Here is a 26,159-nt window from a genome sequence, read left to right on the forward strand (position 1 = left end):
GATCAAAACTAATCAATAGTTCGACATTTCGGTTGCAAACTTAGCGACCAAAGGAATTCGAACCATGATGTCAAGCCCAACTTTGTTCGCGTTGCTCTTCTTTTCATTTTTAATCCTCAGATCAAACGAGCTTCTCATTTTTTTTAATTTCACGAAATGACGCTCGATAGGACAAAAAATAAACACTATATGCATTACTCGATTAACTTTTCTTTTACCGTGTCTCAATACAGTTTTTCTGAAACATACCATACATTTTTATCAGCTTTTTAATAATCTCCGTCCAATCCGATCGATATGAAAATTGCACCCGTGTTTGAAAATGAAATTTGGTAATCTATATTTTCATGGGAGCGATAAACAAAAAAGAAATCAAAATAGGTAAATATGAATTTTACGTGAACTAGCACAAAACTACAAACTATATGAGAAGTTAAGGAGTTTATAGTGCCTATGAAGTAAAAAATAATCACTGCTTATTTAAAAAGCTTTTCAAAAAAAGAGATATTTACGTTTTTGTATTATGGAAATCAGGAAAGTGACTACGTAACAAGTAGTTCCAGTAAGACAGTAAAGACTTAATGAAAACCATCTCTAGAAATAATGGCGCGGTATTCTTCAAATGTGGTACAAGAAATATACAGAAACAGAATCACACCCATTGTGACTTTGCCATGGCAACACTCTTGGCCCCAGTCTTTTTTCTGTGGAAAACAAAGTATTCCTATTTGCAACGCTTTAAAGTGGGACAGAGGGTCCTGCTCGGAAAACACATGGTGTTCAAACTGTCTTAGCTCTCCTCATTAAATTGTCGGGAGTGGATGATCTTGTTTGGAAAACAAACTGAGAATTTCAGTCTTAATGAAAACAGGACCAGCAGCAAAGCTGTTGTCAAGATTATTATTTTGCGCAGCAATGATGCAAAATTTCTTGTTATTTGTACGGCTCAAATACGTGAGCGAGCGTGAGCAAAATCTAAAGCTTTTACCAAAACACGGTATTGTTTTGAATCTACGTTACATTGTCCTAAAACGGCGACAAATATAGTTGTCTGTGAGCAATATGCGTGGAAAGCTTTGCAAATTTGACGCGCAAAACGCACACGCACTTTTATGGCCATCGTTGACAGCTAAAGATGGGCACGTGATTCTGATAGCAAAAACTGAGCCATAATCTTTTAATTTCCCAATCTTTGCCTCTGTCTTAAGTGACTCATCTTTCCCTGATAATGGAAGCTAAAGTAGTTCATAAGCGACATAGCCTACAAGTACGAATCCCGTGATCATGAAGGGGGCATTAACCTTCTTGAATACCAAATTTTCGTCAAACAATACCGTTTTTAACCGTTTAGTCAGGTTTTTTTGGCAGCCATGACGCTAAATAAGCCTAGTTTTGCTAAGAAAGGTTTTTTTTTTCTTTTTTTTTTTTACCTAAAAGAGAGAGTTTTCGAGGATTACGTAAAAAATTGAGCGATATTTCAATTCCGTGCGTGCGCATAAGCCAAATAAACTACTTTTTGTGCTGCATTTTCTTTCTGGCTGCCGTAAAAAGTTGGATGCTAATTCCGGGCGAAGCCTAGTAATGGACTTTGATCAATCATAGGCATAGTGGACCATTTTACCACCGTTTTTGCACCAAAACTGATAGCGTTGTTTTTCGATTTGCGACGTCGGAATGTCGTCGATATCTAAACCTGACCATTGTACGGAAAGGAGTAGCCTAGTTCTACTATCTGCTTATCAAGAATATCCTGATGACATTTAAATTGATGACATCACACGTGGTACAAAGAACACGACCATTAAATACGAGTATATGCGTAATTGGGGCTCGAAGGGTTAAGTGAGGTACATGAAATTCGACTTGGAGACACAGATGATCGAGAAGCGCTTTGGATCTAGTGACTTAACCTCTCCCCTCGTGGAAGAAACAAAACAGCCGCATGAGCGAAAAATACGCCTGTTACGCAGGGTACTAAGCCGCAGGGTACTAAATCTACATTCCTGGACACCGAAATGACCACTCCGCTTGATTCTTGCATGAAATGTCACGGCCAGTAAACTGGTACCGTTACTAAGACATTTGATAAGAGATGTGACGAGCAATCATGTGAGCAGGCCATGTGAGCTCTTCTTTGTGCTGGATCCTTCTTCCCATTTAGTCGCCGTAGGCTTTGCTATTTTGTGCTCTCAGCGTTGGATTTTGGTGAGTTTAAACGCTTCGACGGTAGCATTTATCGAAATTTGAGGGAATTGTCCTTGTTTATTATTTATGTTCACGAACACGACCTTGAATCTTGGCTTTGAGATGTTAACCTTGGGACAGCTATAATATTTCTTTGGCTGTATTCGGATTGCATTTAATGATGGTTGTCCGATCAAATATTGTGTGGAATCGGTGGAAAAGTGCTCTGAAGGCAAGATCCATTAGAGAAAGCCTGACCAAGGAACGGCAATTTAAATACTCTCTACTTTATTCATCAGGGTAAATACTCAAATCAGTTGCAGTTTCTTTGCTTATATTGATTAATTTAATTTGAAAACAAATAAAATTTGAGCTTGAGGAAAAAAAAAATTGTGCTTCCAGCTTAGAATAATGTACGTAAAAGAATATACTTTTACAAATTAGGTTTTTACGCTTAAACATTACCAGCTAATGTGAGGATATTTAGCACGAAATTTGAAGGCTGATGTAAATATTTTAGTTCTATTAGACTTGTAAGTCTACGGAAACTGGCGCCGCTACGCAAAGTATCAACAAATCGTGGTTCATACAGGGGACCCCTTAACACTGGCATGAACTTTGGCACTATGATATATCTGTCTGTAAAACCTGTGTTGATGATGAAAAGTGTTGATTTAGCAATAGACAGAGGTTGAAAGTCAGCTAGTGAAATCATTTATTTAAGGTCTATATATATTAAAGCGACGGCGTCGAACGCACTCTCATAATCCTTGATTACTACTAGTAATATCGATATGCACTTCGCGCGAGAAAATCAATGGTGTACAAGAACATCGACATAGACATATGAATATTCCTCTCCCTCTAGAAGAAAGCTTACTTTAAAAAGTTTCCAGACTTTCGAGGGTGAACATCAATTGCTTGAATCTTAAGGGTTGAGCACATCCGTATATGCAAAGCATGCGTGTAAAGCACTCAGATATCGGTTACACAAGTCAATTCCCAGCACATTTAGATTATTTGTTATATACTTGACAGCTGTTTCATATACTGACACACTACGATGATCAATATGTGAGCTTCACATTTATGTTTTCTATTGATCAGGCAATCGCCTACTGGTTTCTAAAATTTCTAAGTCAGTTTTCGTCTTACTGCACCAGGATGTAACACATGGCACTGGCAACGGCAGCGTTTCCACACGTGTTGGAGTCATCAGGATACCCTCCTGTACCAAACCCGATTCTGGAATCACAAGAACCGCAGTCATTTTGCTCGTTATTAATGATGCCGATTCTTGCTTTCGAATGGGAAGAAGAAGTACCCACAGCATTGAACCCTTCCTTGTTACAGTTGATCTGTAAGGAGGCCTGTGACCCAATCAGCGTCTTCCACGTGTTACGTCCCAGTGAGGTAGCGCGGTATTGGTCACAGCGATCAGTGAGTACAGAGAGTTGGCCTGCTTGTTGATGACAATGAAGTTAATCTGTTGCCCGATCTTCATACCAAGACAGATCTTGGTGAAAGATGTGTTCCAGTAGGTCGGTAACTTGGTCTCCTGTGCATCAAACCCAGTCTCCCCTCCGGGAAGGTTGTATTCGCTTTTATTGCTCCAGTACCCTGAGCCATAATGAAACGTGTTCTGAAAAGAAAAATGGCGTAAAATATTCATATAACAGTATGGACCTTACTGAATTTTAGTTTAATTGATAAAGCTATTTATTTATATATTTATTTTATTTATTTATTTATTGACAGGGAACAAACTATTGTCTGAAAGCAACTGGTCAGTAGAGTCTTTTTTACCATATGATCACCACGATCGCTGCTAGGAACTGAGGAGCAGGGATGGAGCAGTGGTGGGAGCGCTTGCTTCCCACCCATGTGGCCGGGGCTCGATTCCGGCCCGGTGGATTGAGTTTGTTGCTGGTTCTCGTCTTGCTCTAAGGGAATTTCTCCCGGTTCTCCGATTTTCCTCCCTCCATAAAAACCAACATCTCCAAATTTTAATAGAGAACCCGCATGAAACCAGTTAAGAATGATGTGGCTTCCTATCTAAATATTAAAATTAATTAATTAATTAATATTTTCTGTACATATTTATCCATTTATTTATCTATTTATTTATTTATTTATTTGGTTTATTTATTTATTTAGCGTTCAGCGATCGTTCTGATATGGATACTACCCTCCATTGATCGTAGTGCACGCAATTATATATTGTATGGAAACCAGCCTTTACGAACTTCACACAATACTATAGAAATAAATAATTTCTGTACCGTTTATTACAAAAAAAATGTGGTCAAAGAAATTTTTTCAATTTATGAATTGTGCAATATCTGCGAAAGAAACGTTTGTGAACAATCGAAAATTATAACATTATAAAACGCGGCATTGAGGTTCATCTTATGAGCATAACTTTCCAAAAAACGTTCGGTTTCTTTCTTCGTGCGAGTCGTGATAAGGGAGCTGTAATCTCATCAGTTATCGATCAGTTAAACGTGGGCGATCTGTCTGCCCATTTCTCGAAAACCATTAAATTTTGCAGCGCTCAGCTCTCTAAGAAAAAGCCTGTTAATGCCATACCTTGTTGCCGTCAATCTTCATGACCGGCGTCCATCCTCCATCTCCACATCCAAAATCTCCCAAGTGACAGAGAAAAGCAGTTTGTTTTGAGTCTATGTGGAGCGTAACCAGCTGACTCACCTTCGAGCTGCTGAATATAAAAATGTCCAATACTAAGGGATTAATATTAGACTATTTGGATACTAGAGGTTTAGACAGACAGTTATCAGTCTAATCGATATTTAAGAAATAGAAAACATGTTCTGTGTTTCTATCGAGAGAGAATTTGGGAGAATGACAAATCTTGTGGGAACACGTGCCGACAGGTAAGTGTTTCCACAGTTTTCCGTATTATTTACACAGCTGATATACGCAACTTTAGCAGTTCTGGAACAAACGCTCGAAAAAAGTCCGTTTTATCAAACTACCGCCTCTTATAGTTGGCCACTAAAGTTTCCCCGATTGTTATTGGTTTAAGGTGATCACGTGACAAAAGAATGTTCATTGGCGAATAGACACTATCTGCCCATAGTGCCAGTCCAAGAATATACTCGGACGGATAGGACTCCTCCTTGAAAATTTTTCTGTAAGCAAGCGAGCTTATAAAAAAAAAAAAAAAAAGAAAAAAATGATTTACCTGCACTTTGTTAATGTTTTCCTTTTTCTTTTTCAAATTTTAAATGTGGCTGTCACGCCTTTCGTCTCAAAAATACGAAAATAATACAACGTAATTTTTGAACTGGCGTGCGGAAGAAAATTTGGTGGCGAGCACTAAAGACAATAGGGTGTTTATGTCTCGGAACTATTGGTCAGATAGTTGCCCCTCGGAAATATAGAGCACATTTGCCCGAGAAGCGAGCATTCGTTTTAAGAACATAAAAATTTCCGCGGGGCATCTATCAGCCGATAGTTCCTCGACAAAAACGCTTTATTGCTTAAATAGAAATCACGTAGTCAAATTGTTAATTAAGAAATAGAAAACATGTACAGAGTTTCTATCAAGTTCTAGAAGCACGAAAGAAAGTTTGGGAGAACTCGAAAAAGCTGTGGAAACACTCGCCTCCGGCTCGTGTTCCCACAGCATTTCTCGTTCTCCCATACTTTCACGAATGTTTCTATAACTCGATAGAAACGCGGAGAACATATTGTCTATTTCTTTTAGAAAACACCGTGACGGAAAAAACGGAAACAACTTGTTTACTTTGATCATCAAAATGTAAATTCTCTTTGCTCGCGCCATCATCACGTCAATAGCTAGTGCTAGTTCTGTGTTTCTGTAGGGTTATAGAAACAATTTTTAACCAATTTGCGAGCGTATTTTCCTAGGGCTGTTTTTTTAAAACTATTATATAGAGAACGATTCATTAACCCCAGTTTTAATGTTTCTAGAGTTTTTTAATGTCCCCCTGACGACTTGATCACTCAGGAAATAAACTTTGCAGAAATGGTCTTCACGCGATTTGAACAGTTTTGCCCAGTCGTTTATGACTTACTTGTATGTATCATAACGTTTCTTGCAAGACTCGAGACCTGCAACCGGAAGACAGAGAAAAAAGGATTGGTTTGTTTCAGAGCAATTAAAGCAATAGGCTTTTTAGTGAAGAAAAACCGTCTCTCTGAAATTGACTTGTATAATTATTATATATAACAGAATCTTAGACATCCTGAAACAAAAATAACCGATTGAAAATCAGTTTAATATCAACTCGAAGAGAAAACCAAAGCTAGAACAGTCAGTCAATAATCAAACATACGTTATTTTATATTCTATTTTATTTTATTGTGTAGGACTCTTAAGAGGTGTAGTATTTATCTATTAAGCTATAAGTGCTAGAAAGAGCTTGAAACTCTTATCAGCACCCGAATTGTAAATAGTGATAGAGCGGTTTATAACATTACTTAAGGTGGCTCAAAACAGTTTCCAGCACTTAAATTTTGATGGGTTGTTGTAACCACTCTTTAACACTAGATGTTAAAATTAAGGTATCAAATAAAGTGCCCAATCATTGGTGAGCACGTTTTTATCATCTTCGTGACACAATAGATTACCATAGCAACAGTATGATCTGCTTAAAACATTCTTTATTACAGCTTTAGGGGCTTATAATTCAAAAGCGGCACGAATATTTTGACATATACAATTATATTATCAAATTTTAATATGCACGTTAAGACGCAACTTGTGGCAAAGTTTAAAAAAACATTCTGTACATAGGGTTCAGAGCCACCATGAGCTTTCAAAACTTTGAGCTACCTTAACATAATTTATTGTGACTGGAAACATCTTCGAATCAATTGATAGCTATCTTTAAATAACAAATATTAAATTAACTCGGAGGAAATGGTAGAAATGGGAGATAACAATTTTCGTCGTTGGACGCTGCTGCCGTATTAAAAAAAATGAATTATAGATTCCACCTACCTTTTTCACAACTTTTTCCGGAGAAATCGTTCCTGCAAAAGCATTCAAATGTGTCATATTTGTAGTTCGCCACACAGGTGCCTCCGTTTTGACAGGGCGAAGAAGAACACGGTGACTGTAGAAAGATGGACAATTAGTTTCAACAAAATGGCGACATCAATTATAGCTTTACGTCATCATCATCATCATCATCATCATTATCACGTCGTCGTCATCGTTGTCGTTGTCGTGATAATTATCATTATTTTCTGTTCCACACGAAGTTGAAGTTACGAAAAGGATAACAAAACAAAACAAACTATCAATAACAAAAACAACAAAACGCATCACTGATTAGTTAATATTTATACCTTAATGGAAAAGTGATGTGAACTCTTATTTTCTTCGTACTCTGTAGAGTTTCTGTATTTATCAGAGGACAGAAGCTCGCACCAAAGTTCTCCGTTTGCTCCTTTGTAGGCGGCAATGTTCACAGAAAGGCAGGAAGGATTGCTGAGGCATTCAAAGTTGCAATCAAAGATGTCGTACACGGTGAATGTCCCAACTCGAGACACATGTAGATAATGGAACTCGTGTTTTACAAATATTTGTTGTCGGACACTTTGTAAAGTTGAGTAGGTATCCTCGGGATTCGACTCTGTGTAGGAAGAATAGGATATCAGACTCAAAAACTAAATGACCAATACTTTAAAGGTGCACTAATTTAATGAGCAGCCATGCCAAACAACTCTGATCGTCCACCCAAACAATGAAATTATTATAGTTTTATATTTTCTTATTATTGATAATTTTCACTTACATTTTCTGCCAAGCAAAACAAAAAGAAAAAGAAAAGAAAAAGAAATTAGAAAAAGAAAAAATGCAACTAATCTTGGTAGTTGCCGTCAAATGACGATATCGTGCAAATCGTGCCAGCAGCTTGACGCAAATACTTCGATTTGACAAATTTAAGTTTTTCCCATGCCTTTGAGCAGCTTCACCGTAATTAAATGTAATCACCACCTACTTTTCTTTACAAATGCACAAGTTGCCTCTACAGAACTAGAAGGGGAGGCTAATTGAGTCAAAGCCTGTTTTATTGTTCAACTCAGTAGCAATATTTTATGATCAAAATATTAGAAATAAAAACGAAGGTGTTCCTCAATTCTGTTGAAATACAACGTTTTGAGCTGCGGTCAAATTTATTGACTTCAATATTCACTATTTTAAATTGGCAAAACACCTCGCGGCTCATCAGTTGTTTGTTCGATATGATGGCTCACTGAATGATAAATGCAAAGAATAACGTGTACAACAAGAAGCAAACATCATGTTAACGCGACGAACCAACAAAAAATAACGTTCTTCCTATCCAGGCTGTTGCAGAGCTTAAGTAACCACGACGGCAACGCCGAGGACAACGTTGATTTAAAAAATGAATTTATAATATACGAATCTTGCGATACTCTAAAATCAATAGAGTGCACAAGAAAACCACAACGGCATTGGGAACGTCCCCAAATAAAAGATTTAATGTGCAGGACAATAGCAGTGCACGTGCGTTATAATTCTTGGTACATTTCTTTGCCGTCCTCTGCAAAGTAATTTAGGGAGCTTAAGGTCACTCCCCAGTATTGCACTGCGTATCCCTGCTGCGCATAATATCACGCGAGATTAGCGCGCGCGCATTAAAATATGGCGGCTTTTTCTTTACGGCTGGACCTCGCTATAGAGGTAAATCGTCATTTTCTCGCAAACAAGTATGGTGACCTATCATTTTTTCCCGTTCTTTTGAATTGAGTAATAAATTTCTCTGTGTAAAATAAATATTGACCAATTCTCAGTGTAGAATAAAACACAATCGTCGGAAAAGTGTATTTAGCAAGCAATCGTGACTAAAATCATGGTGTTATTATAAGGATTTATATGGGTATAAACAAGGTGCTGTTGCTCCTAAACGAACATGGGGACCCCTCATTTTTGTTTCAAAATGTAATTTCCTATAATACAAACAATCAATAGGCAAAGTTTCCCAAAAATCTCAGCGTAGGTTCTATTTCTATTTCAACCACGACGGCGATGCCGAGGGCAAAGTCAATTAAAAAAAGGATTTTATATTTTACCTGCGAACCTCGCGGTACCCGAAAGTCATTTACTTTGTTTATCGCTGTCAAAGCTATCACGAAACTGAATCTAGGACACATCGATAAACTCCAGATAAAAATTTAAAAAATTAGCCGTCGTGGTTCACGTTCTCCAGACAACGCAGAATTTTTGTCATTTCACGTTGTTGTTTTGCAGAGGACGGCAAAAGAAATGTACCCAGAATTATAACGCACGTGCACAGCCATTGTTCTCCTCATTAAACCTTTTGTTTAGCGGCGTTGCCGTTGCCGTTGCCGTCGGGGTTTTCTTAAGTTCCCTAAACAAAAAGGTTAAGCAACGACGACAGTGACGCCAAGGACGATGCTGAGTCAAAAATGAATTTATATTTTACCAGCGAAATTGGCAACTGTCTAGATCTGTTCAGTACGCCAATGGCTCCAAAAACATGCTCAGGCTAAATATACAATGACAGCGTTCAATTCCAAATGGAAATACGAAAAATTCGCCGTCGTCGTTCGCGTTCCTCAGACGACACAGACCTTGGTCATTTCACGTTCTTGCTTTCCAGAGGAGCGCAAAGATTTATAACGTACTTGCAGAGCTATTGCTTTGCTCATTAAATCTTTTTTTTTGGTGACGTTCTGGTTGCCGTTGTCGTCGGGGTTTGCTTAAACTTAAAGTATCGCGAGAATATAAATTTCCTTTTTGATCGACGTTGTCCTCGACGTCGCCGTGGTCGTTAAGCTTCCTATATTCACCTTTTTCATCACTGTCAAAACTTCACGAAACTGAATCTACGACACAACGATAAATTGGAAATAAATATTTAAAAAATTAGCCGTGGTGGCTGACGTTCTCTGGGCATCGCAGAATTTGGTTATTTTACGTTGTTGTTTTGTAGAGGACGGCAAAGAAATGTGCCTACAATTATAACGCACATGCACAGCTATTGTCACGGTCCTGCTAATCTTTGGTTAGCGACGTTCCCGTTGCCGTTGTCGTTGTGGTTAATAACGTTTTGACGTTCATTAAATAAATGCGTCACCCTCAGAAAGAAACAACACTTGCTGGCGTTTGTGATTTCACAATAAACCAAAACCTAGCCCTTTTTAGTATGGGCGCAATTCTCCAACGACAAATAAGTCTCTTTCGATCTTGGCTATAAATAGCAATTTGATGCTCTTCATCCCTAAAACAACTAAACAAAAACATTTGTGCAATCCTGAAAGTAAACAATTAAGGCAAATTCCACTTAATACCACCAGCAGGAATTTGTATAAGCAAAGGGTCAACGGTGCAAACAGCCCAAATATCACGAATGATTTTTATGATTTTGGCTTCCCGCTAAACCGGAATTAAGTATTGGAGCAAGATGTCTCATCCTTTATCGTCACCGAAGCAACGTTAAGACTGTTAACGCGATACAATAGGACAATCTTTGTTTACAATATTTGCTCATTAGCCACAGTTTTTGCTGGAGTTAAAAAAACATTAGTTCTGAATTTTGAAAGGCCACAGCACGATTAACTGTCCCAAGGAATTTGAGCCCGATGAATTGAATACTTTTTGTGAGACGTGGATTTAAAAACTCAAAATTTCGCAAAGAATGTATGAGCTCTTTTGCCAACAAGAAGTTTTGCAGGTTTTGAAACTCCTTGAATATTATTCCCAAAGAGTCAAAACATTCACCAATTACTAAGTTTCACAAGTTTTTTAAAGGTTTGTAGTCAATTCGTATCTAGCGTGATGCCTTATCTGCGAAAAGTAGTATGTTGATGAGGAAAAATGTAAACAATGACATCAACAAAGATTAATTTGTTGTTTTGCTTGTGGGTATAAGTAATTGCTTAAATGCGAGTGCAGTTAAGAGTTTACACTGCGGGTGAAATTTAAAATTTCTCTTAAAATTGCACGGACCTTTAGCCGAGGACAACTTAAAAGAATTTTCAAATATCACGAGGAGTGTAAATTGCGCCAGCGCTCACAAAAATTACTCGTTTATTATATAACTGAGAAAATTACGAACACGCGTGTTCGTAACACGCCCTGCCAAGCAATTATCAATAAATTGTCCATCTCTCCGACGATCACGGTGGAGTTATTTGTTTTTTTTTTTTCCATTGCTTTTAGAATCGGAGAGGAAAATCTCTTAGATGAAATGTCATCGAGTTACAAATCAAGCGAACCAACAAAAACACGTTTCTAAACATGCAGCCTTGATAGTGAACTTCTTGGATCAAAGTTAGACTCTTCCGGAAAAAGAAAACACGAAATAATAATAGTAAGCATGCATTGTTATTAGAACATGAGTTAGAAAACAACAAGACTGGACTCACCTTTAGCACAGGTTGCCTCTTGCACTAGACCAGACGAAACCAACAGAAAGGCGAAGATCAAAACATGTAGCATAGTGTCAGGTAACGAAGGCTAAATCAGCTATGTTAAATTCCAATGCGACGCTCACGGCTTTTCGTTTTCCTCACAACAAGCTGAAAGCTTTGAAGTCAATATTTGGCTTGTTTGGTAGCCGATGGCTGTATATTTCCGTGTTTTATTTGTAACCAATCAGATAAGCTCTTTGAAGACAGCGTCCCCCATTAGTCAAGAAGTGGAAAATCCACTAATGGGCTCGGTTGATGCACTGTTTAACTGTAGCGCCAGCATGCCTTGTCGTTACTGACAATAAAGAGACAGATGTATCTTTTGGAAAATGGGTAAAGAATGTTTTCTTTTTTTACAGAGCAAAAATTCCTGCTGGCGTCCTATTTTTCCAGAAATATATTCAATACAGTCATAATTTTATTTATGAAAATAAACTAGAGAGAACAACGGTTCAAATGTCATGGTCAAGGCAACAAACCAGTAAGGATTTTAGAATTTGTGTTTGATACTTCGGTTCATATTTTGATGGGTCATTTTCTCGTTTTCCTGGTTGTATGATATTTAGTTAAGATGTTTGGCAAATACTGCACTTAAATATAACTTAGGTGCATTAGTGGTTAACCGCTGCGAATTTTATTGTTGAATAATTTATTAGGATATCGATGTCTTGACTAAGTCCTGCACTTTATTGTGGCAAAATATCTGATTATGGAAAAGTCGGTGCTCGTGTTAATTAAGATATTTGAAATTAACACAACTTAAAGCGAATTAAATAGAAGCGAAACTTATTTTAAGACTCACGTTAATTTTCTAAAGCGTTAATTTCCTATAGTGCTTTTTTTAGTCAGGAGATAGTGCTCCAAATCATGTGCACAATTTTTAGGCTTCATTTGATATGGAACACTTGGTAATAATATTCAGCTTAATGTTGGTTAACCCTTTGAATACCAACTACGCATATATCCGTAATTAATGGTCGTGCTCTTTGTACCGCTTGTAACGTCATCAATTTAAATGTCATCAGATATTCTTGATAAGCAGATAGTAGTACTAGGCTAGGCCTTTCCGCAAAATGGTCAGGTTTGATATCGACGACATTCCGATGTCGCAAATCGAAAAACAACGTTATCAGTTTTGGTGCAAAAACGGTGGTAAAATGGTCCACTACGCCTATGATTGATCAAGGTCCATTTCTAGGCTTCGCCCGTAATTAACATCCAACTTTTCACGGCAGCCAGAAAGAACATACAATGCAGAAGGTAGCCAGTGTAAAAGGGCCGAGAAAAACAGAAAGGAAAGGGGCAACGAACAAAATTGAGAACGGTTAATGGCAAAAAAAAAAAAAAAAAAAAAAAGGCCAAATTTCGCCTTATGCGCATGCCCCGAATTGAAATTTTGCTCAATTTTGTACCTAATCCTCGAAAAAATCTCTCCTTTAAGTAAAAAAAAGCTTTCTTAGCAAAACTTAGGTTTATTTAGCGTCATGGCAGCCAAAAAAAACCTGACTAAATGGTTAAAAACGGTATTTTTTAGCGAAAGTTTGATATTCAAAGGGTTAAGATAAATTAACCGCCGTAGCGAGTTTATGACACTGACTAATAACCTTGCTGGTTCTTTTCATTTTATATTTAACAAATAAAGAAGCCTAAGCCGTGTATTACACTGTGATAAAACACGACGGGCATTTGAGAACACGATGGAAATGTACCAAATGTGGCAAAAAACAGTAAAACAAGTTTTCTCTATGTTTTACACTCTGATAAAACATAGATTTTTGACCAATCAGTCCAGCGCGCAGGGTCTCTATATTATAAAGCGAGGTAACGTGAAAGCCAATTACACTATACAGTTTATCATTTAAAGAGTGCCCACCTCATAGAATGTTGGATCACACCCACATGTGCAGTGCATGCGTGTAAAAGACTTAAATATCAGTTAAACAAGTCATTTCCAGCAGTTAGATTATTTGTTATTTAGAAAACAGTCCTAAGAAAATATGCGCGCTGATTGGTTAAAAATCGTGTTTCTATTAAGCATATAGATTATGAGCTAGAGATTTCCATCGCGTGATAGTTCATGAGGGTGCAGCACAGAACTAGCACAAGCTGTTGACGTAATGATGGTGCGAAAGAAGATAATTTACATTTTGATAATGAAAGTTAACAAGTTGTTTTCCTCTTTTTGTCGCGATGTTTTCTAAAAAAAATAGAAAACACGTTCTCCGTGTTTCTATCGAGTTATAGAAACACGCGTGAAAGTTTGGGAGAACTCGAAAAAGCTATGGACACACTCGCTCACGGCTCGTGATCCCACAGCTTTTCTCGTTCTCTCAAACTTCCACTCGTGTTTCTATTAAACAATTAGATTATGAGCTCGAGATTTCTATCGCGTGATAGTTGACGAGGGCGCAGCCCAAGTCAACTATCACGCATAGAAATCGAGAGCCAATAATCTAATTGTTTTAGTGTAAATCTACTAGTTGTTCAAAACTTTTAATTATCGAAATCCTCTTCAGACAGACACTTCGAAAACGTCAAGAAGCGGCCGTTATTTTGTTAGTAAGGGCACATCAGTTGCTACGCTACTCACTTTCTATCACAGAATAGATAGTGGGTAGCGTAGGTAATCAGAGAACGGCATTCGTGATAGAATGCTAGTAGATTTCTACTAAAACTCGATAGAGGTACATGTTTTTTATTTCTTAAATATTGAATAGCTGTTGCTTATACTGACAAACTGATTAATCAGCGCATGCCAGCTTCAGTTTAGTTTCGAGTGTCCACTTTTCTGTGTTCTGTTGATCAGCCAATCGTCTGGCGGTTTCTAAAGTTTCTAAGCCCGTTTTCGTCTTACTGCACCAGGATGTAACCCATGGCTTTGATGTGTTTGTTGCCATTATCTGGTGCGTGCGTTGCCTCGTTTCCACACGTGTTGGAGTTATCAGGATTCCCTCCAGCACCAAACCCGATTCTTGAGTCGCAAATGGTGCAGGCATCTTGCTCGTCACCAATGATGCCTATCCTTGCTTTAGATGAAGAATTAACAGCACACACAACATTGAGCCCTTCCTTATTACAGGCGGTCTGTAAGGAGGCCTGGGAACCAATCAGAGTCTTCCATGCGTTAAGGCCCAGTGAGGTGTTGCGGTATTGCCCGTCAGCGATCAGTGAGTGCAGCGAGTTGGCCTGCTTGTTGAGGACGGCGAAATTCATTTGTCGGCCGATCTTCATACCAAGACAGATCTTGGAGAAAGAAGTGTTCCAGTAAGTTGGTAACTTGGTCTCTTGTGAGTCAAACCCAGTCTTCCCTCCAGGAAGGTTGTATTCAGTTTTATTACTCCAGTACCCCGAGTGATAATGAAAAGTGGTCTGAAAAGAAAAAAAAAGGTATAATAATCCTTTAAATAACATTATGGACCTTAATGAGTTTTAGTTTAAAAAATGATAGTGTAATTTATTTATATATTTGTTTCTTATTTATTGACAGGGAAAAAACATTTGTTCTGAAAGCAAATGTGACTAGTAGAGGCGCTTTACCATATGATCACCACGATCGCTGCTAGAGACTGAGGAGCAGGGATTGCGCAATGGTGAGAGCACTCGCTTCCCACCAATATGGCCCGGGTTCGATTCCGGTCCGATGCCGTATTTAAGGTCATCCCACTGAAATAGAACCTGCCCTGAGATTTTTGTAAAACTTTGCCTATTGATTGTTTATATTATAGGAACTTAAATTTTGAAATAAAAATGAGGGGTCTCCATGTTCGTTTAGGAGCAACAGCATCTTGTTGATACCCATTTTCATTTTCATAATAGCACCATGATTGTAGTCACGATTGCTTGCTAAATTCACGTTTCCGACGATTGCTTTTTGTTCTACACTGAGAATTGGTCCATATTTATTTTACACAGAGAAATTTATTACTCAACTCAAAACAACAGAAAAAAAATGATAGGTCACCATACTCGTTTGAGAGAAAATGACGATTTACCTCTATGGCGAGGTCCAGCTGTAAAGAAAAAGCCGCTATTTTTTAATGTGCGCGCGCTAATCACACGTGAAATTATGCGCAGTAGGGATGCGCAATGCAATACTGGGGAATGAACTTAAGGTGGCTCCAAAGGGTAATCATTCATGGCTTCGCACGCGCAAGTGTTATGTTTTGAATGTTATGGATATTGTTTTTGCATGCGATTTTACATCCTGTCCAATCAAACTTGTTACATGTAATAAGCAATGATTAAATATTATTCTACTGTCATGTCTGTTAAAATTTTGGGTTCTGGTCTTGAATTATAACTACCCAAACAAATGTTTTTTTTGTTTTTTTGTATACCTATTTATGGCTTTATTTGTGATTTTCTTGAATTTCCTTCGGTCAAATCTTCTAAAATTTTCACAGCACATTGCATCCTGCGGGATACGAATTTTAAACATAATAAAGTAGGGTCTGTCAAGGCAATAGAAATTTGCCTATATTCACTGTATAGAAAGAAGGTCATCGCTGCATTTAGTGATCATTGCGATATGTAAACTACTTTCCATTGATCGTAGTGATCTTAATTATCGCATGAAAAGCAGCCTCTAGCTTCACACAATACTACGGATACAAAAATTGTATCTGCTCTGTTTATACTAAAAATTACGGTGAAAGAAAATTACACCTGTAGATAAATGCCGCACCTTGTTGCCATCAATCTTCATGACCGGTGTCCATCCTCCATCTCCACATCCAAAATCTCCCATGTGACAGAGAACAGAAATTGGTTTTGAGTCAACATGGAGCGTAACCAGCTGACTCACTTTCGGCCTGTTGAATACAAAAGTGTAAATCACCACGTAAGGGATCAATTGCTGGTTTTCAGTGTCACGCCATTCAAAACAGATCAAAATCAAAATCAAAACCGTTCAATTGATTAAGTCCAGAATCCGAGAAAAGAAAGAAAGTAAATATGCAAAGACTCTCGCCAAGGTTGAGGTCACAGCAATTTTTCTTATGCAAGATATGCGGAGAAACTTTTTACCCAAATTTATAGACATTTGTATTAAGACGCCATGCTGGTGCCCATCCGGATGGGCACCAACATGGCGGCCGGAAACCAACAGAAACATCTCTCAACGAGTTTTGCTACAAAAGCGTGAATTTATCTCTCGAAGAACTCAAAAACATTAAAATAATACTTTTTCTAATACAAGAACTGTTCGGATAGCCAAATTACCCGAATTAAGTCACATTTTTAACCAACATGACAGCTCTCTCGGCCGTCATTTAAATGCCGCGTTACGTAAAAGCTTAGAAATTCACGCGTAGTCTATCACAAAACCAAGAACCCATTCGGAGCAAAAACTTGTATGAATATTAGTTTTCAGCTGCTCTTATACATCATGGAAGTAAAATGTCAGGAGGATCAATAGTTTTGTAGTTTGAATTTTAGTGACGTGATATGAAAACCGGCAATATAAGGCTACTTAAATAGTTTTAGACGGGAAATCTTCAGCCTAGCTGATATTTCGAGCCACATCCTTAAAACAGGATCTTGATACCTCTTAGGGGCTCTTTTCAAAATTTCCAACGAGCACCCCCGTCCTTTTCCCATGGGAGTCCCCACGCGGGACAGCAGCATTATCGAGGCATTGCAAAAGGCAATAAAAGAAAAGAATGTTTATTGTTAACTGGGCAATGTCCTGTAAGCGGTCGTCCATCTCATCAAATGTGACCTCGTAGAAATCACGAGCTCATAATCTAATTGTTAAGGTGGCTCGACACAGTTTCCAGCACTTAGATTTTGATGGGTTGTTATTACCGCTCTTTATCACTTGATGCTACCAGCATGATATCAAAAAACTGCCCAGAGATTGGTGAACATGTTATCATTTTCGTCGCCTAATATGTTACCATAGCAACAGTACTACCTGCTAAAAACACCCTTAATTACAGCTTTAGGGGCTTATAATTCAAAAAACAGCGCGGTAAATGTTTTATATATATATATATATATATATATATATATATATATATATATATAAAACGGTTATAAAATGCCTCAAGCCAACAAAGAATGCCACTGCGTCAGGAGGATCAATGAAGATTCACAGTCCAAGCCTCACCGCAAAAATGAATTTAAAAACGTTTGATAAAGCAAGGACGGACAACTTCTGACGGTAAAAAAAGTTAAAAAGTTAAAAATTTAATAGAAAAACGTTTCGGTCTTAGACCTTCATCAGTTACAAGAGAAAAAGGACGAAAACTAAGTTTAAATACGGTTACAGTATGGAAGATTACGTAACGAAATGAAAAATACAATGTTGTGCTATTATACATCGTGATTAATACAATACAGGAAGAAAATGCAAAACGAGAAATACAATGCTGTACTATAAATTGCGTCATACAGGGTGATAATTAATAGACCAAACGAAAAGAATACAATACTGTGCATAAATTACATTATATATAATGTAATTTATGCACAATGTATCTGCGAGCGCCTTAATTACTAAGTGTATAATAGTCAGTCTAATTCTGTATTGTAACAAGCTAATGGCAACTTACAAGAACGCGCAAGTGATGAGATTACAACAATGTATCTGCGAGCGCCTTAATTACTAAGTGTATAAGTGTATAATAGTCAGTCTAATTATGTATTGTAACGGACGCGATTTTTGGATCTAAATTCCCGTCTTTTATTAAGACCATGAGGGCTGAGTGTAAATAGCTGGGAGGTCCAATAGGCCTCTCTGGTCAATAACAACTTATCAATATACGCAGCAACCCCCTGGCTAGTAATTTGTTCGATGACGATAAAATTAATTTCGGACATTTCGTGCCTAGTACAATTAAAATGGACTGCAAGCTCACACGTCTTTTTGTTGGTGAGCATGGATGATTTGTGATTGCGAAAACGTACTTTAAATTCTGTTGTGGTGGAACCTACATACTGCAATTTGCATTTATTGCACGAGGCCAAGTAAACAACGTTTTTGGAAGAGCAAGACAATTTTTGCTTTATCTTGTAGACTCGGCCTGTGGAAAAGCTTTTAAATTTGGAATCTTGAATTAAAAAATTTTTGCAAAGATCACAACGAGTACAACATTTGAAGCACCCTCCCATTTCGTTCTCTGCCTGGTTTGCCCCGTTGTCGCCACGAAATTTAGATGGTGCTAAAATATCTTTGAGATTTTTGGTACGGCGATATGCTGGAAAAATCGATTTAGATGGAAAAATTTCAAGTAATTCGGGCGACGATCTCAAAAGATGAGCATGTTTCTTGATAACTCTCTGAATATCAGGCAGGATAGGATTGTAGTCAAGAACTAACGGAAAAAACTCTCTTGACAGGCTTGGCTTTTTTCTTAAGCAATTCTGATCTCTCAATACTAAGCGCTTTGTGAAATTGTTTGTCTACTAAAGCTGCATTATAGCCCTGGGACTTAAGATACCCTTTGTATTCAGCACACCTCTTGTTAAGAAAATCGTCAGAGGAACAATTACGTCTAATTCGTAGAGCAACCCCATAGGGAATAGCCCTTTTACAATGTGCCGGATGAGAACTTGAAAAAGGTAAATAAAGGTGACTATCTTTAGGTTTAGCATAAATATCTGTCTTAATAAAACCTTCCTGGAGGTGCAAAGTGAGATCCAATACATTGAGGGTATGCTCCGAATAAACCAGCTCAAACTTGATGGTGGGATAAAGAGAATTGATGTATTCAGTAAACTCTAACAATTTAGGTAAACCATGTGGCCAAATATCGAAAACATCATCTCTATAACGCCACCATAACATGGGTTTCACGGCACCTTCAGATTTAGCTTTCTCATCAATCAAACCCATTGCCAAGTCGGCATAACTATTATACACTTAGTAATTAAGGCGCTCGCAGATACATTGTTGTAATCTTATCACCCGGCGCGTTCTTGTAAGTTGACATTAGCTTGTTATGTAATCTATTATTTCAGGTTGTATAGCATTATGTAACTATATTTACATTTTTCTGATCTTATATATATACATGCAAATCTGTAAACTTACTAGGATTTTTAACGTTTTATTTTTTAACTTGTAAATATTGTTCCAATCTGAAGAAGGCCGAAGGCCGAAACGTCACATTAAAAGCCGGAACAGTTAGAAGTTTGCTTCATGACGCCTCATCTTACACTTAACTATATATATATATATATATATATATATATATATATATATATATGTCACATTTTGATAAGCATGATAAGACGCAACCTTTGGCAAAGTCAAACACTATTCTATACGTAGGGTTCAGAGCCACCTTAAATTTTCAAAACATTAAGGTGGCTCTGAACCCTATGAAAAGGATTTGTTTTTAAACTTTGCCAAAAGTTGCGTCTTAACATACTTATCAAAATTCATTGAAGGATGAAACATTAACTATAGTCAATGATTCTGAATCTTTTATCGCCCTGACCACCTGATCACTCCGGAAAATATATTTTATGCTCTTGCACCATTTAAGCAGTTTTGGCGAGTCCTCTATGACTTACATGTATTCACCATAGAGTTCCTTGCAAGACTCAGGAACTGTAAATGGAAGAACAGAAAATAAGGACTGGTTTGTTTCAGAGCAATTGAAGCCATACGCATTTTATGAAAAAACTTTCCTTTCAAATTGACTCACTTTTAGATTAATAATATAACAAAATTTAAGACAAACTGAAACAAAATAACTATGTGAAAAGCAGTTCAATATGAACTTGCACAGAAAAAGGAAACTAGAACAGTCAGTCAATAATCAAAGATATCTTATTTAATATATTTCAATTGTATTATTGTTTTACACTCTTCAAAGAGGTAGTATATATCTATCAAGTTATAAGTTCTGGAAAGAGTTGGAAATTCTTGTCATTGTCAGCACCCGAAATTAAGATAGGGATAGAATGCATAGCTATCTTTAATTGAATAACAAATGTCAAATCAATAAACTCGGAAGAAAACGCAGACATGAGAGGTAATAGTACTCATCGTTGGACGCTGCTGTGTCTATTAAAAAACTAATCCTAGATACCATCTACCTTTTACACAGCTTTCAACTCCGGAGAAACCTTCCGCACAAAGGCATTCAAATGTGTCATATTTGTAGTTCGCCACACAGGTGCCTCCGTTCTGACAAGGCGACGAAGAACACGGTGACTGTAGAAAGATGAACAATTAGTTTGTCAATAAAAAAGCGACATAAATTATAGGTTTTTTTCATTATCGTTATCGTTTTCTGTTCCACACGAAGTCGTTGTTACGAGAAGAATAAAAAACCAAACCAATAATAAAAATCTGAAAAAACACCATCACTGATTAGTTAATATACATACCTTAATGGAAAAGTGATGTGAACTCTGTTTTCCCTCGTACTCTGTGGAGTTTCTGTATTTATCAGAGGACAGCAGCTCGCACCAAAGTTCTCCATTAGCTCTTTTGTAGGCGGCCAGGTTCACAGAAAGGCACGAAGGATTGCTGATGCACTCAAAGGTGCAATCAAACGCATCGTACACGGTGAATGATCTAACTCGAGACACATTGAGATAATGGAACTGGTTTTTTACAAATGTATGTTGTCGGACACTATGAAAAGTTGAGTAGGTATCCTCATGGTGCGGCAAAATGTTTGTCTCTGTGCAGAAAAATATAATATCAGACTACAACACTATGTAACAAATAATTTAAAGGTGCAAGGGCATGGGATATTTTAGCAATTTAATGAGCACCCATGTTAGACAGCGCTTATGGACCCAACCTTTGAAATTATTGTTGTTTTATTTTATTTTCATACTAGCTACAGTTGCTCCCAAGCAAAAAAGAAAAGGTTTAATTTTAGAAATTAAAGCCCCGTCCACACGTATCGGGATATCTTTGAATCCGCAACTTTTTCTTTCCGGATTCTAAAATTTCCCCGTCCACACGTAGCGTAGTCAAATCGAATTCACCTATCCACACGTATTCGATGGTATCCGGATTCACTCTCGAGAAACTAGGACTACACTTTGTGCCGCCATATTGGTTCATTGTTTGGTAAGAGACTGGACACGGAGAGGAAGATTTCTTACATAAAATATTATTGAACTGTAAATCAAGTGAACCGACAAAAAGACATTCTTAAACAACCTTGATAACTCAATTTTCTTCGTTCAAAGTTAGACTCTTGAGAGAAAAGAAAACAGCAAAAAAATGTATATGTAGCAAAGCATACATTGTTATTGGAAAATATTTACCTTCAGAGGAGGAAAAAAAAATGGCTAAACTCACCTTTAGAGCAGGTTGCCTCTAGTATGAGACCAGAAAAAATCAACAAAATGGCGAAGGTCAGAACATAGAGCATAGTGACACGAAACGAAGACAAAATAAGTTATATCAAATTCCAATGCGAAGCTTGTGTATTTTGTAACGACCGAGTTTGCTTGGCTTCCCAAGAAACTGAAAGTTTTGAAGTCAATATCTTGGCTTTTCTGGTACCCGGCGATTGTATATCTCCGTTTTGTTTTTGTAGCCAATCAGATAAGTTTTTCGAAAACAGCGGCAAATATCTTTCGTTAAGAAGTGGAACATTTACTAATGAGCTGGATACTGCTGGCCCATCATTATTATTATTATTTATTTATTTATTTATTTTTTTTTTTTCATAGACTGTAAACAGACAGGTGTTTTATTCAGAATATGGGTAACGAAATTCATTCCTGTTAAAAGTCTTACAGCAAATCAAGTTTGAAGGAGTTTTTTTTTTCTCCTGCTGGCGCCTTTTGTCGAGAAATATTCCAATCAGTCGTTATTTTTTAATGCAAATAAACTAGAGAGAACAATTTGCAAACGTTCAAATTAATTCTTCCGGCCAGTGAGGAGAGTTTGTGTGTGGACATAGGGGAGGTGAATCTTCAGTTCATATTTTGATGAGTCATTTTCTCGTTTTCCTGTTTAGATGATATTTAGTTGAGATGTTTAGCAAACTTTATTATTCAATAATTTATTGGGATATTGATGTCTTAACTATAGCCCTACACCTTATTGTGACAAAATACCTTATTTTAGGAAATTAGCGCTCGTGTTAATTAAGGTGTTTCAAAATAACGCGACTTGAACTGACTTGAATAAAAGCGAAATTTTAAATTCGTGTTAATTTTCTGAAGCGTCGCATTTCTTTTCTTGTTTTTGATGCACTGTATTGCTAGTTCAGGTATAAATGTCTGACATGTTATCCTCACAATCCCTTCGGGCCAAACTGGAAAAATGGTTTATATATAATTATTATAGAAAACGGTAATTAAAATCGTGACATGGTTCTCAAAATCATGTGGACCTTTATTTCCGAGAATTTATGGCCTACATTAATTTTCCTTGTTCCAAGTCTTGGTTGAAAATCGCAGTAAATGACATCATTTACCGCACGGGTTGAAATTGTATATAATAACAATTAGTGCAGAAGATTGCACGAACATAAGAGCCAAAGGTTTTTGTTATTCTTGTTGCGAATAGGCCACATTCGATATATCAATATTCTAGCATACCTCAGAGGCCTTCAGGACAAACTTCTCTATTTGGTGGTGTTTTCTTTGTATCCAAGTCTCTTTTGAGAATTGAGGGACAAAAGAAACTTGCAATTTTGACCCGAAAGCACCGGAGCCATGTTAGAATATTGAGATATCGAACGTAGCCAATAGCCCATATTCACGATAGCCGCCATAATGGTTTTCGTATTATAATGCTTAAATTAGCTACGTTGTCCGCCAGGGGGCAGACATTGAAATAGTTCCCATTTTTCTGAAAATCGGCTCGCCTAAATGGTCAGGTACCTGTACTAAAATCATATTTGGGAGCGAAGTTATGGAATAATGATTTTATTATCAATTTAAGTTTGAAATAGTTTTTTGATAACTTGACTTATTAACTACGCGAGCCGTTTTCTTTTTGTAAAAGCGCCGAAATTCTGTAAAACGTGGAATATTTTAGCCCCAATACTGAAACCAAAACATGGATATGAAAAAAATTATCAGACAAGGTTAGAAACCAGTTGAAATTTGTTGATTTTAGCTTGTTTGCCCCCTCAGAAATCACGTGCTTGATTTGCATTGTAATGTAAAAACAAATATGGCGGTTATCGTGAATATTGCTGTACTAATTGTTATTATAATTTCAACCCGTGTGGTATTTTTGTGTAATTGACGTCATTTACTCCAATTTTCAAGCAAGTCTTCATTGGAACAAGGAAAATTAATGAATGACTTAAAAATTAATGAATCTCGTTGAATCACCTCGCCCAGCCCATGAAGTTTGAACTACTTGTAAACTTTACGTATTATCTTTTACTTTCGTGACTGATTCCGGCCACGAGTTCCTGCATTTTCCCGTCAAAGTCCTTTTGAATTAATTAGTACACTCTCCTCTGTCTTTCAGCTTTTTCTTTCCTTTCCTAGAACATTTATAGCGCTAAATATTGTCGTCGCTTTGCTTTGCGGATTTTGTGCCCGGCGCCAAGTCTGTTCTTTGAGAATAAGCAACTTGATCACCAAAGTACATTAATTTTTTTTTCCAATTCGAAGACAGATGAATTTTACTCGTTCGTCTCACGACGGATTCACTTTCAGATGTTGATCGCGACGTTTTGACTGCTGTATCGCTAGCCAACAAGAGAAACAGCCAACCAAGAACCCACGCAGGAATTTAAAGCAACTGCGGTTTTACCCTATATCAAAGGTGTATCAGAGGCTCTTCACCGTTGCCTACAACAACAAGGCGAACGCACTGTCTTTAAATCTGACACAGCTTTTAGGTCCTACTTAGTGCGACCTAAAGCCAGCCTTGAACCAACAAAACAAGACAGTATTGTTTATAAGACTCCTTGCGAATGCGGTAAAGTGTATATCAGAGAATTAGAAACAGGGAGAGCTATGCCAGAGAGGATAAAAGAACATGGCAAAGACATAAGGCCTGCTCGTACGCAAACCTCCGCAATTTCAGAGCACGCCAACGAGACGGGGCATTTACCCATTTGGGACAAAGTCAACTTTATTGATCGTGACCTCACTAGTAAACATCTGGAACTTACTTTGGCTATCTAGGCGACTGATTATCAGTACTGATCAAACAAGCATTTACATAAGCACATTTCCTAATGCTTTAACTTCTAAAAAGGCTCAAAATCATGGGATAAGTATATATTTTTCGACAAACTCGATCATAGCCTTGTGTCATGCACCTCCATAACCCTGAAATTCAAAATGCTCTGGATTCCAAACGAAGCACGCTATTGAGCTGTAAAATTGTAAACAGATATAAATATACCGCCTCTTGTGCCTGATGAGGACAAAAACTTTGGTGGCTCTTTCGTTTTGGATTTTAGAAAGTGATGACGTCACGTGAAAACGATCTATAGAGGGAATTTTGAGATTATTCTCAATAAAAAAAGGCAAATGTCAAATATTTTTACTATGATTATTTTTCATAACGTTCTTCGGAGATAAAATTGCTAATTGAAAACGATGTATTTTAACATCTGCTTTAGCCACACATCCACTGTACTTTAAATTAGGCCCATTCATTGGTCGAAGCTAGTTTTGAAAGGTTCTAATCTGTTTAAGCGATTGATATAGTTATGCTCCGCCAAAAAGATCGCCTTTGAAATTTAATCTGAACGCAGGACTGATATAAAGAATATTCGTTTCAAGTTAGGTCAAATTGTAATGTCATCCAGAATATATTGCAAAATACAATAAAACTCAGTTTTCTTTGGAATCGAAGTCGTTCGGGGATTTCTTTGGAAAATAAGGTTACAAATCAAACCACCCCTCACGAACGATGCTGTCTTTTAAAGAATAGTTAGAAAACAGATAATAAAGAACAGGAACGTTCGTAAGTAATGACAATTGATGATAATAACACAATGCTTTGGCAAAGATGGTTTTTCAGAGTGATGAAAATAGATGGTTACAAAATAATAACAAAAGAAGGGAAACTGACCTCCGGTAGAGCCGCTAACCTCGGGTATCAGAAAAGGCATCAAATAAGACATCCAAGAGATGACAAGAGAATGCATGCTAACCGATATAGATCTCGTGAAGGTAGAGTTGGCTACTGAACAACTCCCTGCAATGGAGTTGTTTGCGAACTAACTGAAAACAATGACGTTGTTTGTTTGACCTTAATTTTTGGCGTCAGTTTAGTAAGTAAGTAAGTAAGTAAGTAAGCAAGCAAGCAAGCAAGCAAGCAAGCAAGTGAGTAAGTAAGTAAGTAAGTAAGTAAGTAACAACTTTATTTACAGAGGGTAACACATAACAGTAAAAAACTGACGAACCAGTGGCCCTATATCCTAAGTCAAAAATTAAAAACGATTTACACTTATAAGATAATAAAAATTACAAAATAGAATACAGCTAAAATTTAAAGATATGATAAAAGTTAAAAATTTTAAAAATCTAAGTCTAGATATGCACAGCTAAAAACTAAGCAAAGAGTTTTTGGACAAAAAAAAATTCTAACAGAAGATTTAAAGGAGCCAATGGAG

The 26,159-nt window shown here is 37.2% G+C and overlaps 1 protein-coding gene and 1 pseudogene across 2 annotated transcripts; both read right to left on the reverse strand.

Annotated features, from left to right (window-relative positions):
* Nucleotides 1–2,450: 2,450 nt before the first annotated feature.
* LOC110051361 (uncharacterized) lies at nt 2,451–11,892 on the reverse strand (annotated as a pseudogene). The gene is made up of 6 exons (XR_016208028.1): nt 11,596–11,892; nt 7,525–7,811; nt 7,175–7,289; nt 6,246–6,282; nt 4,774–4,903; nt 2,451–3,826 (listed from the first exon to the last, which is right to left on the reverse strand). The product of XR_016208028.1 is annotated as an uncharacterized LOC110051361 (transcript).
* A 91-nt stretch (nt 11,893–11,983) lies between these two features.
* Nucleotides 11,984–21,986, reverse strand: LOC110051360 (uncharacterized). Its single transcript, XM_089291394.1, has 5 exons — nt 21,914–21,986; nt 20,983–21,281; nt 20,696–20,806; nt 16,325–16,495; nt 11,984–15,009 (listed from the first exon to the last, which is right to left on the reverse strand). Exons 1-5 carry the CDS (start codon nt 21,984–21,986, stop codon nt 14,491–14,493), a joined length of 1,173 nt encoding a protein of 390 aa, XP_089147520.1. The 3' UTR covers nt 11,984–14,490.
* Between the last annotated feature and the right edge of the window lie 4,173 nt (nt 21,987–26,159).

This window comes from Orbicella faveolata, unplaced genomic scaffold, assembly GCF_042242905.1.
Source record: "Orbicella faveolata isolate gen_17 unplaced genomic scaffold, um_ofav_v1 contig_24, whole genome shotgun sequence".
Classification (NCBI taxonomy): Eukaryota; Metazoa; Cnidaria; class Anthozoa; order Scleractinia; family Merulinidae; genus Orbicella; species Orbicella faveolata.